This window comes from Hemiscyllium ocellatum, chromosome 45 (genome assembly GCF_020745735.1).
Source record: "Hemiscyllium ocellatum isolate sHemOce1 chromosome 45, sHemOce1.pat.X.cur, whole genome shotgun sequence".
Taxonomy (NCBI): Eukaryota; Metazoa; Chordata; class Chondrichthyes; order Orectolobiformes; family Hemiscylliidae; genus Hemiscyllium; species Hemiscyllium ocellatum.
In genome coordinates, this window is record NC_083445.1 from 168,814 (window position 1) to 182,057 (window position 13,244).

The window sequence follows — 13,244 nt, forward strand, 5'->3', positions numbered from 1 at the left end:
GAGAGACAGGCAGAGAGAGAGAAAGAGACAGAGAGAGAGAAAGAGAGACAAGCAGAGAGAGACAGACAGACAGACACAGACAGACAGAGGGAGACAAGCAGAGACAGAGAGAGAGAGACAGACAGACAGACAGACAGACAGACAGAGAGAGAGAGAGAGAGAGACAGTGACCGAGACAGAGACAGACAGTCAGACAGAGACAGAACAAGAGAGAGCGAGCCAGAGGGCGATACACAGAGAGAGCGAGCCAGAAAGAGCGAGAGAGAGAGACACAGGGAGCGAGAGAGACACAAGGAGCGAGAGAGAGAGAGAGAGAGAGAGAGAGAGAGAGAGAGAGAGACAGAGACAGACAGAGACATAGACAGACAGAGAGAGAGCGAGAGACAGACAGAGAGCGCAAGAGACAGAGAGAGAGCGAGCCAGAGACACACACAGACAGACAGAGAGAGACACACACAGACAGAGACACAGACACTGAGACAGAAACAGACAGACAGAGACAAAGAGAGAGAGACAGAGACAGAGAGAGAGAGACAGAGAAAGAGTGAGACAGAGAAAGACAGAGAAAGAGTGAGAGACAGGCAGAGAGCGAGAGAGAGCGCGAGAGACAGGCACAGAGAGAGTGCAAGGAGAGTGTGAGCGAGCGACAGAGAGCGCGCGACACAAAGAGAGCGTGCGACAGACAGACAGAGTGCGTGCGGCAGAGTGCGACAGAGAGCGTGCGAGCGACAGACAGAGAGCGTGCGAGCGACAGAGTGCGACAGACAGAGACAGCGCGCGCGACAGGCAGAGAGCGCGCGCGACAGGCAGAGAGCGCGCGCGACAGGCAGAGAGCGCGCGCGACAGGCAGAGAGCGCGCGCGACAGGCAGAGAGCGCGCGCGACAGGCAGAGAGCGCGCGCGAGACACACAGAGAGCGCGAGGCAGAGAGCGAGCGACAGACAGAGCGCGACAGACAGAGCGCGACAGACAGAGCGCGACAGACAGAGCGCGACAGACAGAGCGCGACAGACAGAGCGCGACAGACAGACAGAGCGAGCGACAGGCAGAGAGCGAGCGACAGAGATCGATAGACAGACAGAGCGCGACAGGCAGAGAGCGAGCGACAGGCAGAGCGCGTGCGACAGGCAGAGCGCGTGCGACAGAGACAGTGCGAGTGACAGACAGAGAGAGCGCGACAGAGACAGTGCGAGTGACAGAGAGAGCGCGACAGACAGAGAGAGCGCGACAGACAGAGAGAGCGCGACAGACAGAGAGAGCGCGACAGACAGTGCGAGCGACAGAGTGTGCAACAGACAGAGAGCGCAAGCGAGCGACAGACAGCGAGTGCGAGCGACAGAGAGCGCGAGACAGAGTGGGGGGGGGGGAGCGTGACAGGGACAGGGTGAGCTGGCGCGCGCGAGGGGGCGAGAGGGCCGGCGCGCGAGGGGGCGCGGGCGTGACAGGGAGCGAGGGCGTGGGCGCGACAGTGAGAGAGGGCGCGACAGAGAGAAAGGGAGGGAGAGCGCAAAGGAGAGAGGGACAGGGAGGGAGGCGAGGGCGAGAGTGCCAGAGCCAGAGCGGGCGCGTGCGAGAGGGCAAGAGCGGCCACGCGCAAGAGGGCAAGAGCCAGTGCAGGCGCGGGCGCGGGCGAGGACGAGAGCCAGAGCGGGCACGCGAGAGAGACACAGAGCGGGCAGGAGAGACAGCGCGCACGTGTGACAGACAGTGTGCACGAGAGCGAGCGAGATTACCTGGTTTAAATGCCGGCAAAGACCAGCGTGAGGCAGAAATGCGTGAGATTTATTGTTTTAAAAGCTAGCAAAGACGAAACAGTACAATACAATAGTATTGCTCGCCAGGACCATATAAACAGATTGTAATAAGTATCCAAAAAGGAACAGAGTACTTAATATACATATTAGCCCTTCAGATACATTTATGTGATGTTAACATGTGGAATAAATACAAAACATTTGATCAAGCTTTACAGCAGAGAAGCAAGTTTCCATCCAGAAATAAGTGGGAAGCTGAAGAGAAAAAGGGAATGGAGATTATGAAAATTAACATCAACAGATGAGTATTGAGAAATGTAAGGAACTAAAGTACAACAGATCTGAGGATCAACTTATCTATGTCTCTGGGTTCTAGACGAGATAGCTTCCCAGATAGTTAACACGCTAGCTATGATTTTCCAAAATTCCTTAGGTTGGTGAGTAGCCCTGTCGCACTGGAAGTTGTAAGTGTTACACTACTTTCTTAGAAAGAAGCTAGATAGGAAACAGTGGACTACAGGCGAGTTAGCCTTGTGTCAAGTGTTGCAAAAAGCTAGAACTTCATATTAAGGAAGTCTCAACTGACTTAGAAAAACACAATCTTTAGGAAAAGTCAATACAGTTTTAGTAACAAATTTCTGTTTGACAGATTTATGATCTTTGAGGGTGTAACCTGTAGGATAGGTAAAGTGGGCCCAGTATATGGAGCATTTCTGTCTTTTTCCGGGTGTAACCTGTAGGATAGGTAAAGTGGGCCCAGTATATGGAGCATTTCTGTCTTTTTCCGGGTGTAACCTGTAGGATAGGTAAAGGGGGCCCAGTATATGGAGCATTCCTGACCTTCCAGAAAGACACTGAACAATGTGCAGCACAAAATGCTTGTCGGCAAGATAAGGGATCATAGAATTGGGATACATATTGTTATGAATAGAGAACCAGTTAATAGACAAGAAGGAGAATTGACATAAGCAGGGAATTTTCAAAATGGCACGCAGTGAATAGTAGCATACTACAAAGGGTCTGTGCTGAGACCTCAGCTATTTATAATTTACATAGATAACTGAGATAAAGAATTATGTAACAAAGCTTGGCTAGTATATGGGAGGAGTTATAACACAAGTAATACAAAGTGGCAAATTGGCATACCATTTATACAAAATGGAGTCTTGACTTGCTTTAATACGACAGTGAACATGACATGAAATCTAAAGATGATCTAGCTACATGAGCAATTTACTAGTGAGACTAGAAATTAATGTATCGGAGTCTGCTGATGATTCAAGCTATGTGGGAAAGTAAACTGTGGGAGGAAAGAGGCTTTAAAGAGATTCAGACAGATTAGATGAGTGGGCAAAAATATAGAAGAACAATCATAACATTAAAAACGTGTGAAGTAATTCTCTTTGCTCTTGAGAATAGAAAAATGGAATATTTTCTAAAAAGGTGTGAAACTTGCAGATGTTGTATTTCAAAGGCCCTTGGTGCAATCTGAAAAGCAAACGTCATGTTGGTCTTTAATGCAAAGGAGATTGGTGTACAAGAAGAAAGAAATGTTGTAGCAATGATTCACTAGGAATTGTCACTGGGATGACAGGGTTGTCCTATGATGATATGCTGAGAGAATGGGTCTATATTCTTTGTAGATTAGCAGTATGAAAGGTGATCTCGTTGAAATTAAAAGATTCTGAAGTTACTTGATAATGTTCAAACATTTACATGGTTTTCACTTGATCAGAAAATTTAAAACAATAGGTACAGTCTCAGGTAGAGGGGCTGATCATTTCATAGAGAATTGAGGAGAAATTACTCACTCAAAAGGATTATAAATCATTGGAATTCCCTGTCCCAGAGTGTTCATCATCAGATATATTTAAAAGGTCAGATAACAGACTTTTGGTCTCTCATGGAATCAAGTGCAGATAGGAAAGGGGACATGAAACCCAAGATCAGTCATTATTGTGATGAATAGCTGAGCTGGCTTGATGGTCTATATAGTCTACTCTCTTTCCTATCCCTTCCATTGTTTTCAACATTAGTTGTTGTTTCAAAGTACAACAACCAGAACATCTGCAAATGTGCAATATGTCAAGCCCTGAAAACCAGTCACGCCATCACACACTTACATCTTAACATCACATGACTTTTCATGGTTACAGAATGGACAGGTGAATTGTGTTTCTAGAGTTCCAAGCACCTTCTTCTTCGTAGGAGGCTTTCGCTTCGATTTCCTGCGTCCCATTTCAACTTCTGTGAAAAACAGGCAAGTAAGAAAAACCTCAAATTTGTGTTAATCTTGTATTTATACTGTGAACGAGAGACAGCAGCCTTGGTGTTCTTGATTCATTGCCAGAGTTCCCGAGTAGCAAAATCTAAACTGAGATTAAGTTCAGTAATCTAAGAGCAGTGCTGTACCAGAGATATCTCTGAACGTAGATTCATACAACACGGAGACAGGTCCTTAGGTCCAACCTGTCCACGATAATCCCAAACTAAACTACTCCCACCTGCCTGTGCTTAGCCCATATCCCTCCAGATCTTTTCAATGCCTGTATCCAGCACTTTCTCTGGAGCTCATTCACCATTCAAGTCACTCTCTGTAAAAAACCGTTGCCCCTCATGTCCTTTTTAAAAATCTTCTCTCACCTTAAAAAAGATATGTCTCCTACAGTGAACTCCCCCTTTCTAGGGAAAAGACCCTTGCTATTCACCTTATCTATGCCCATGATTTGATAAACCTCTATAAAGTCACCCCTCGACCTCCTACCCTCCAGTGAAAGATGTCCCAGCCTTTCCTCTATTTTTATACCTCTAACCCTCTGAATATCATCTCTGGGTAAGAATTAAAACAAGGTTTTAAAGTCCTTTTCAGAGAGACATTAAAGACAAGTAATAGTAAGATTATACAAACCATCCATTGGTTTGGAGTTGAAGTCTCCATTTTCTGGGTATATGTGGTGTATAAGGTTATGGATATGGACAGGGTAATTAGAGAGCAGCTGTTCCCTTTGGTTAAGGGGTCAATGACAAGAGGGCATAGTTTGAGGGTAAGGGGTAGGAGATTCTGAGGATTTGGGGGAAAATCATGACCACTCAGTGGGTGGTGGGAATCTGGAATGCACAGCCTGAGAAGGTAGTGGAGGCTGGAAACCTTACCACTTTAAAAAGTATTTGGATGTGTACTTCAAATTTTATAACATTCAAGGAAATGGGTAAGTGCAGGAAATTGGGATGAGTTCCAGATTCCCCACCACCCTCTGGGTGAAAATGTTTTGCGAGTTTTGAGAAGATTTGTAGCTCAGCTTGAGGTCCTGAATGCACGTTTACTCGCTGAGCTGGAAGGTTATATAATAATATTATATTTATTATATTGAGATTCCAGCATTTGCCCTATGATAACAGTTAAGGTTACCATAGCCTTATAGGCTCCTGCTTCCTATTTCCTCTTTCTTAAATAGGGGAATTATATTCACCATTTTTCAATCTGATGGGAACTTTGCCAAATTTTGGAAAATTTCTCAGATTAAAACTGTCAGAGAATTTAGCCTAATTAATCAGAGATCACAAACATACAGTTCAGACAGAGAACTGACAAGGATTTACTTAAACAGCGATATCACGGAAAAGATATGACCCCTCTGAAACAGTCACCGATAGGCTGTTCAGAAGGAACCACAGCTTCTTTCCTGAACAGAGAGTACAGTGGAGTTTTATACCCTTACAACAATGAACTGCGAGTTATGAGGAAATGGTGCAAGTTGTACAACAAAGAGAGATAAAGTTCATTCACTGAAAAGATTCAAGTGTCCGGTGTCTGACAATGAGTTTCTTAATTGACTCAGGAGATTCCAATCCTTGGCTGGAGTAGGTGTTAGTGCGTTTCACCCTGGTATCAAAGTGTTCATATTGTGGAGGGGGCAAGAGAAGTACCTTTGGTACCTCCTTGTCTGGGTATCCTTTGTGAAGGCTTGAGTTCTAATGAAAGCAGCTGTACCCCAAGGACATCAGAGGTGCTGGGCTATTGTGGAGTGGGAGGCTCATCATCAGTTCAACAGAAGAAGTATATTCTCTTGATCTGGGGCAGGATGAGTCATGACCTGAGGTATGTATGATGTCTGGGGTGGCTGGTTTAGCCAATTTGCCCAAGTGCAGACATTTTGTGTTGTCTGTTTTGTGGCCATGTCATAGAGAGGCCGAGACCTGTATTTTCTCCCATAAAAACTAATGCATCAACTAGATCAGTAGCCATTTTTTTTTTAAAACATCCAATGGTGGAACCAAGGAACTGGTCAGTTTTTAGTTCCAACAATTTTCTCAGCACTTTCACCCCAATATGAATAAAATTGTTTTAAGTTCATCCCTCATTTTCACTTTGATTCTTCATTATTTCTGGGATGTTACTTCTATCCTCTACAGTTCAAAATTTCTGTTCAAACTGCAATTTCTTGATTTTCCAATATTAATTACCTGGATTCTCAGTAAAGGATCAACTCTCACTTCACTTGCTCTTTTCTTTTTTAAAATATCTTTAAAGACTCACTATTTGTTTGTATGCTTCACACTAGTTGCTGTAATCAAATTTAACTTTCCTTTTAGTCAATATGAGTACAGCTGAAAAAAATACATATCGTCAAAAGCTTTCATTTTGCATGCATCAGGACATTCTGCAAGAATACAAATTCAGGGAGAAAACCAACCTTGATACTGCATAATACAAGAACCCTTGTTAGTAGGCAAGTGGATGCGGATTGTTAGAGGTGCCATGGGCAATATTTTATGTCAGCATTTACTGTGGAGAAAGACATGGAAGCTAGGGAATTTGAAGAAACAAATAGTGACATCTTGAAAACAGCCTATATTACAGAAGATGAGGTGAAGACCTTAAAATGCATAAAAAAGGTAGATAAATCACTGGGACCTGATCAATTGTATCCAGAGCATTATAGGAAGCTAGGGAAGAAATTGTGTTGACCCCAGCAGAGGTATTTGTATCATTGACAGCCAGGGAGTGAGGTGCTAAAGGACTGGAGAGTGGCCATTACTTAAGGCAGGCTGCAAGGAAAAGCCAGGGAATTATAGGCTGGTGAGCCTGATGTCAGCAGTGAGTAAGTTGGAGGTATTTCTGACAGACAGAATCAAAAGGCATTTGGAAAGGCAAGAACTGATTAGGGATAGTCAACTTTGTATGTGGGAAATAAGGTCTCTAGAATTTGATTGAGTTTTTTTGAAGAGGTGACCAAGAAGATAGATGAAGGCAGAGGTTAAATTGAATTGAATTTATTATCACATGTAGTGAAAAGCTTTGTCTTGTGAGCAATACAGGCAGATCACAGAGTTAAGCAGCAATAGATAGGTAAACAGCAGCAAAAGCAAAAACACAGGTACAGGCGAATGTTAAGAGCTTGACAGTCCATTCAGTATTCTAACAACAGTAGAGTAGAAGCTGTTGCGAAACTGGTCAGTGCATGTGTTCAGGCTTCTGTACCTTCTCCCCAGTGGTAGAGGTTGTAGAAAAACATTGCCAGGGTGGGATGGGTCTTTAAGAATGCTGGCAGCTTTTCCTTGACAGTGGACCTGGCAGATGGATTCTGTAGATGGGAGGTTGGCCTTTGTGATTGTCCGGGCCAAGTTCACCACTCTCTGTAACGGTCTCCAATCTTGAATGTTACAGTTACCATACCAGGTAGCAATACATCCAGACAGAATGCGCTCGATGATACATCTATAAAAGTTGACAAGGATATTCGCAGTCATGCCAAATTTCCTCAGCTGCCTGAGACACGCTTTTGGGCCTTTGTAACCAGTGCGTCCACATGAAGAGTCCAAGAAAGCTTGATGTGGATGACCACTCTCAGGAGCTGGACACTCTCCACTCGTGCCACCTCTGTGATGTTAATGCGTAGGGGGTCATGAGTAACATCCCGCCAAAAGTCAGTAATGAGTTCCTTGGTTTTGCCGGCATTGAAAGCTAGGTGGTTCTCAGTGCACCATTTTTACACGTTTTCCACCTCCCGTCTGGAGTCTTGTTTTGTCGCCATCTGAGATTCGACCAATTGTGGTGGTGTCATGAGCGAACTTGTAAATGGCATTAGTCTGGTATATGGCAACGCAGTCATGGGTATACAGTTAGTACAGTAGGGGCTGAATACACATCGGGGGGGCCTCCAGTGTGGAGTATTAGCGAGGATGAAATCACATAATAGCAGCAACATTTAATCCAATGGGGGCCAGAATCTCATTCTAGCCAATTTAGGTAAGGAAAGTTCACGTTCTATAAATAATGGTCTAAATTCTACAATCACTTCATAGCCAAATCGCACTGAAGAAATGTGCGTTATAGCAGAACCGACTGTATTGCCCACCATAACTGCCTTTGAGAAAATGGTGGTGAGCTGTCTTCTTGAACTGCTGCAGTTCTTGATGTGCAGTGACAAACAGTGCTGTTAGGATGAGGCTTTCAGGAATTTCACCAAACATAATAATGAAGGAATTCCAAGTTAATAGAGTTCCAAGTTAGGATGGGGTGGGGCTTGGAGGAGAACTTGCAGGCATGTTCTCATGTATCTATTGCCACTGACCTTCTAGTTGATCGAGATCACGGATTGAAATGTGCTGTCAACAATGCTTTGATGAGCTACTGTGAGTCATCTCGAAGATGGTACATGTTGCTGTCACTGTGTTTCAGCAATGAACAGAGTGAACACTGAAGGTTGTGATTAGGGCATGAATCAAGTAGGCTGATTTGTCCAGGATGCTGTCAAGCTTCTTAAGTATTGTTAGAGTTGCATTCATCCAGCCAAGTGGAAAGCATTTCATCACACTCCTCACTATTCCTTAAAGATTGCATACAAGGATTGGATAGATGGGAGTTGGATTAGTCACCATTGAACTCCTATCTCTGACCTGCACTATGACCAATGTTTATATATCAGTGGTGCTGGAAGAGCTCAGCAGTTTAGGCAGCATCCAACGAGCAGCGAAATCGACGTTTCAGGCAAAAGCCCTTCATCAGGAATAAAAGAAATCATTAGGAATAATGCCTTTTATTCCTGATGAAGGGCTTTTGCCTGAAACGTCGATTTCGCTGCTCGTTGGATGCTGCCCGAACTGCTGTGCTCTTCCAGCACCGCTGATCCAGAATCTGGTTTCCAGCATCTGCAGTCATTGTTTTTACCCAATGTATATATACTTAATCCAGGTCCATTTCTAGTTGATCGTATCCTCATGACGACCAGAATGGGGAATTCAGTGATGGGATTGCTAATGAATGTCAAGGGACAAATGATTAAATTCTCTCTTGTTGGAGATAGTTAAAAAATCACAACACAAGGTTATAGACCAACAGGTTTATTTGGAAACACACACACACACGGCAGTCAGTCGATGTGAAATTTTATAAATTCCCGTTTTGGAAATCGAACCAGTCGGACTCTCAAGATTGGGATACAGACAGACTTTAATCTCAAACTTTAATGCATTGTCTGAGCTGAAATGTCACTTTTTTAATATAAAAACTGAAATTACCTTGGGACTGTGACTTGAAAGATGTTTTGGGATTTACATATTGATTCAAATCAATCGAAACCTGTATCTCCATTCTAAGTGATTAAAGACTTAACAGCAATCTAGGTTTGTTCAATACATCGCATGAGTTGTATGACACTTGATCTTTTACTACAAATTCTGTGTCCAATGACCCTGCCCCACTAGCCACCTGAGGGAGGAGCAGTGCTCTGAAAACCTGTACTTCAGAATGAAGCTGTGGGACTATAACCTGGTGTTGTGCGATTTTTAAACTTTGCCCATCTCAGTTCAACACCAAAGCCTCCACTTCATTGCTGGAGATAGTCACTACCTGGCACTTGAGCGGCAAGCAGCATTTGCCTCACACATCAGCCCAAGGCCAAATGCAGTCCAGGTCTTGTTGCACATAATCAAGAACTGCTTCAATATCTCAGGTGTCAGGAATGGTGTTGAACATTGTGTTATCGCCAGTTAATATCCCCACTTCGGACCTTACAATGGAGGGAAGATTACTGATGAAACAGGTAACAATAATTCGAGTTCAAACGCTACCCTCAGCTAATTCTACAATGATGTCCTGGGACTTAGCTGATACTACTCCAACAACACGAACACCAACACCACTCTTTCTTTGTGCAAGGCAGGGCTCCAACCGATGGGGAATTAGGACCCTGATTTCTATTGTTTTCAATGATGTTTTCAATGCTGCATTGATGTTAGAGGAACTTTGGCATGATGGGCTAGAAAAAGGGAAGGAAGAGACAGCTAAACAAATGGATTTGATCACCACAACAGAAGTCCATGAGTCTCTCTGATTTATTATTTCTTAGTTTATATCTACCATATATTCACCATTTACAGAGCATGGTGCAAAGCTTTCCAAACTGTCATGACCACTGTTGGGGTCGCAGAAATACAGGAGGTCAGTCTCTCACATCCAAGAGTACACTCCACAGTGAGGCTGGGTGGTGGCTGGCCCCGCTCCTTTCACAAGCTCTCTCAGATCTAGTGGGGGAAGAGTGATAGACCTGCTGAATGGGCAGAGAAGCTTCCTATATATTTTGAATAGACCATAAACATTGGAAAAAAAAGTCATCAGTCTTTGATTTGGACTGAACATTAAGATTGCGGCACTTAGAAAGATTGCAGAGTGATGGGAGGCTATCCTGCTCAACAGAGAATGCGAACAGCTTGACTGAAACCTCTAGGTACATGAAATATCTGTGCTGACAATTTTTTTCAAAGTGCTTTAAAACAAATCATCATATTTGAAGAGTTTACAAACTGATCTATACAGAGGTAATCATAGAGCCATAGAGATGTACAGCATGAAAACAGAACCTTCGGTCCAACCCGTCCATGCCTACCAGATATCCCAACCCAATCTAGTCCCACCTGCCAGCAACCAACCCATATCCCTCCTAACCCTTCTTATTCATATACCCATCCAAATGCCTCTTAAATGTTGCAATTGTATCAGCATCCACCACTTCCTCTGGTAGCTCATTCCATACACGTACCATCCTCTGCATGAAAACGTTGCCCTTTAGGTCCCTTTTATATCTTCCCTGTTACCCTAAATCTATGCCCTGTAGTTCTGGACTCCCCTACCCCAGGGAAAAGACTTTGCCTATTTACTCTATCCATGCCCCTCAATTTTGTAAACCTCTATAAGGTCACCCCTCAGCCTCTGACACTCCAGGGAAAACAGCCCCAGCCTGTTCAGCCTCTCCCTGTAACTCAGATCCTCCAACCCTGGCAACATCCTTGAAAGGGTTCACAAAAGATTTACAAGTTTCACAACATCTTTCCGATAGGAAGGAGACCAGAATTGCACGGAATATTCCAAAAGTGGCCTAACCAATGTCCTGTACAGCCGCAACATGGCCTCCCAACTCCTGTACTCAATACTCTTGACCAATAAAGGAAAGCATACCAAACACCACCTTCACTATCCTATCTACCTGCGACTCCACTTTCAAGAAGCTATGAACCTGCACTCCAAGGTCTCTTTGTTCAGCAACACTCCCTAGGACCAAACCATTAAGTGTATAAGTCCTGCTAAGATTTGCTTTCCCAAAATGCAGCACCTCACATTTATCTGAATTAAACTCCATCTGCCACCTCTCAGCCCATTGGCCCATCTGGTCCAGATCCTGTTGTAATCCGAGGTAACCCTCTTCACTGTCCACTACACTTCCAATTTTGGTGTCATCTGCAAACTTACTAACTGTACCTCTTATGCTCACATTCAAATCATTTATGTAAATGACAAAAGTAGAGGGCTGAGCACCGATCCTTGTGGCATTCCACTGGTCACAGGTCTCCAGTCTGAAAAACAACCCTCCATCACCACCCTGTCTTCTACCTTTGAGCCAATTCTGTATCCAAATGGCTAGTTCTCCCTGTATTCTGTGAGATCTAACTTTGCTAATCAGTCTCCCATGGGGAATCCTGTCGAACGCCTTACTGAAGTCTATATAGATCACATCTACTGCTCTGCCCTCATCAATCTTCTTTGTTACTTCTTCAAAAAACTCAATCGAGTTTGAGAGACATGATTTCCTATGTACAAAGCCATGCTGACTATCCCGAATCAGTCCTTGCCTTTCCAAATGCATATACATCCTGTCCCTCAGCATTCCTGCCAACAACTTGCCCACCACTGAGGTCAGGCTCACCAGTCTATAGTTCCCTGGCTTGTCTTTACCACCCTTCTTAAACAGTGGCACCACATTTGCCAACCTCCAGTCTTCTGGCACCTCACCTGTGACTATCGATGATACAAATATCTCAGCAAGAGGCCCAGAAATCACTTCTCTAGCTTCCCACAGAGTTCTTGGATACACCTGATCAGGCCTTGGGGATTTATCCACCTTTAACCATTTCAAGACATGCAGCATTTCCTCCTCTGTAATCTGGACATTTTGCAAGATGTCACCATCTATTTCCCTACAGTCTAGATCTTCCATATCCTTTTCAACAGTAAACACGGATGCAAAATATTCATTTAGTATCTCCCCCATTTTCTGTGGCTCCACACAAAGGCCACCTTGCTGATCTTTGAGGGGCCCTATTCTCTCCCAAGTAACCCTTTTGTCCCTAATATATTTGTAAAAACCCTTTGGATTCTCCTTAATTCTATTTGCCAAAGCTATATCATGTCCCCATTTTGCCCTCCTGATTTCCCTCATAAGTATACTCCTACTGCCTTTGTACTCTAAGGATTCACTCGATCTATCCTGTCTATACCTGACATATGCTTCCTTCTTTTTCTTAACCAAACCCTCAATTTCTTTAGTCATACAGCATTCCCTATAACTACTAACCTTCCCTTTCATCCTGATAGGAATATACTTTCTCTGGATTCTTCTTATCTCATTTCTGAAGGCTTCTCATTTTTCAGCCGTCCTTTACCTGCAAACATCTGCCTCCAACTAGCTTTCGAAAGTTCCTGTGTAATACTGTCAAAATTGGCCTTTCTCCAATTTGAAACTTCAACTTTTAGGTCTGGTCTATCCTTTTCCATCACTATTTTAAAACAAATAGAATTACGGTTGCTGGCCCCAAAGTGCTTCCCCCACTGATCTCAGTCACCTGCCCTGCCTTATTTCCCAAGAGTAGGCCAGGTTTTGCACCTTCTCTCGTAGGTACATCCACATACCGAATCAGAAAATTGTCTTGCATACACTTAAGAAATTCCTCTCCATCTAAACCTTTAACACTATGGTAGTCCTAGTCGACGTTTGGAAAGTTAAAATTCCCTACCATAACTACGCTATTATTCTTACAGATAGCGGAGATCTCCTTACAAGTTTGTTTGACGTAAACTTGAATAATTACTTATTGAATGTTGTCACGCTGCTTTATTACAGTTGTTTTTGTCATCAACTAAGGTCTGGATGCAAGAGGGACAAGTTTAGTTTGCGAACCACTGACATAAAAGTTGTACATATCTTGTGACTTATTC

General features: G+C 43.8%; 1 protein-coding gene across 1 annotated transcript in view; it reads right to left on the reverse strand.

Annotated features, from left to right (window-relative positions):
* The window catches only part of elof1 (elongation factor 1), a 56,406-nt gene that overhangs the window by 16,604 nt on the left and 26,558 nt on the right, over positions 1-13,244 (reverse strand). The window contains exon 2 of the mRNA XM_060855172.1: positions 3,877-4,000. Within this exon, the coding sequence (XP_060711155.1) occupies positions 3,877-3,992 (116 nt within the window). The 5' untranslated portion in view covers positions 3,993-4,000. The remainder of the gene's footprint in view (positions 1-3,876; positions 4,001-13,244) is intronic.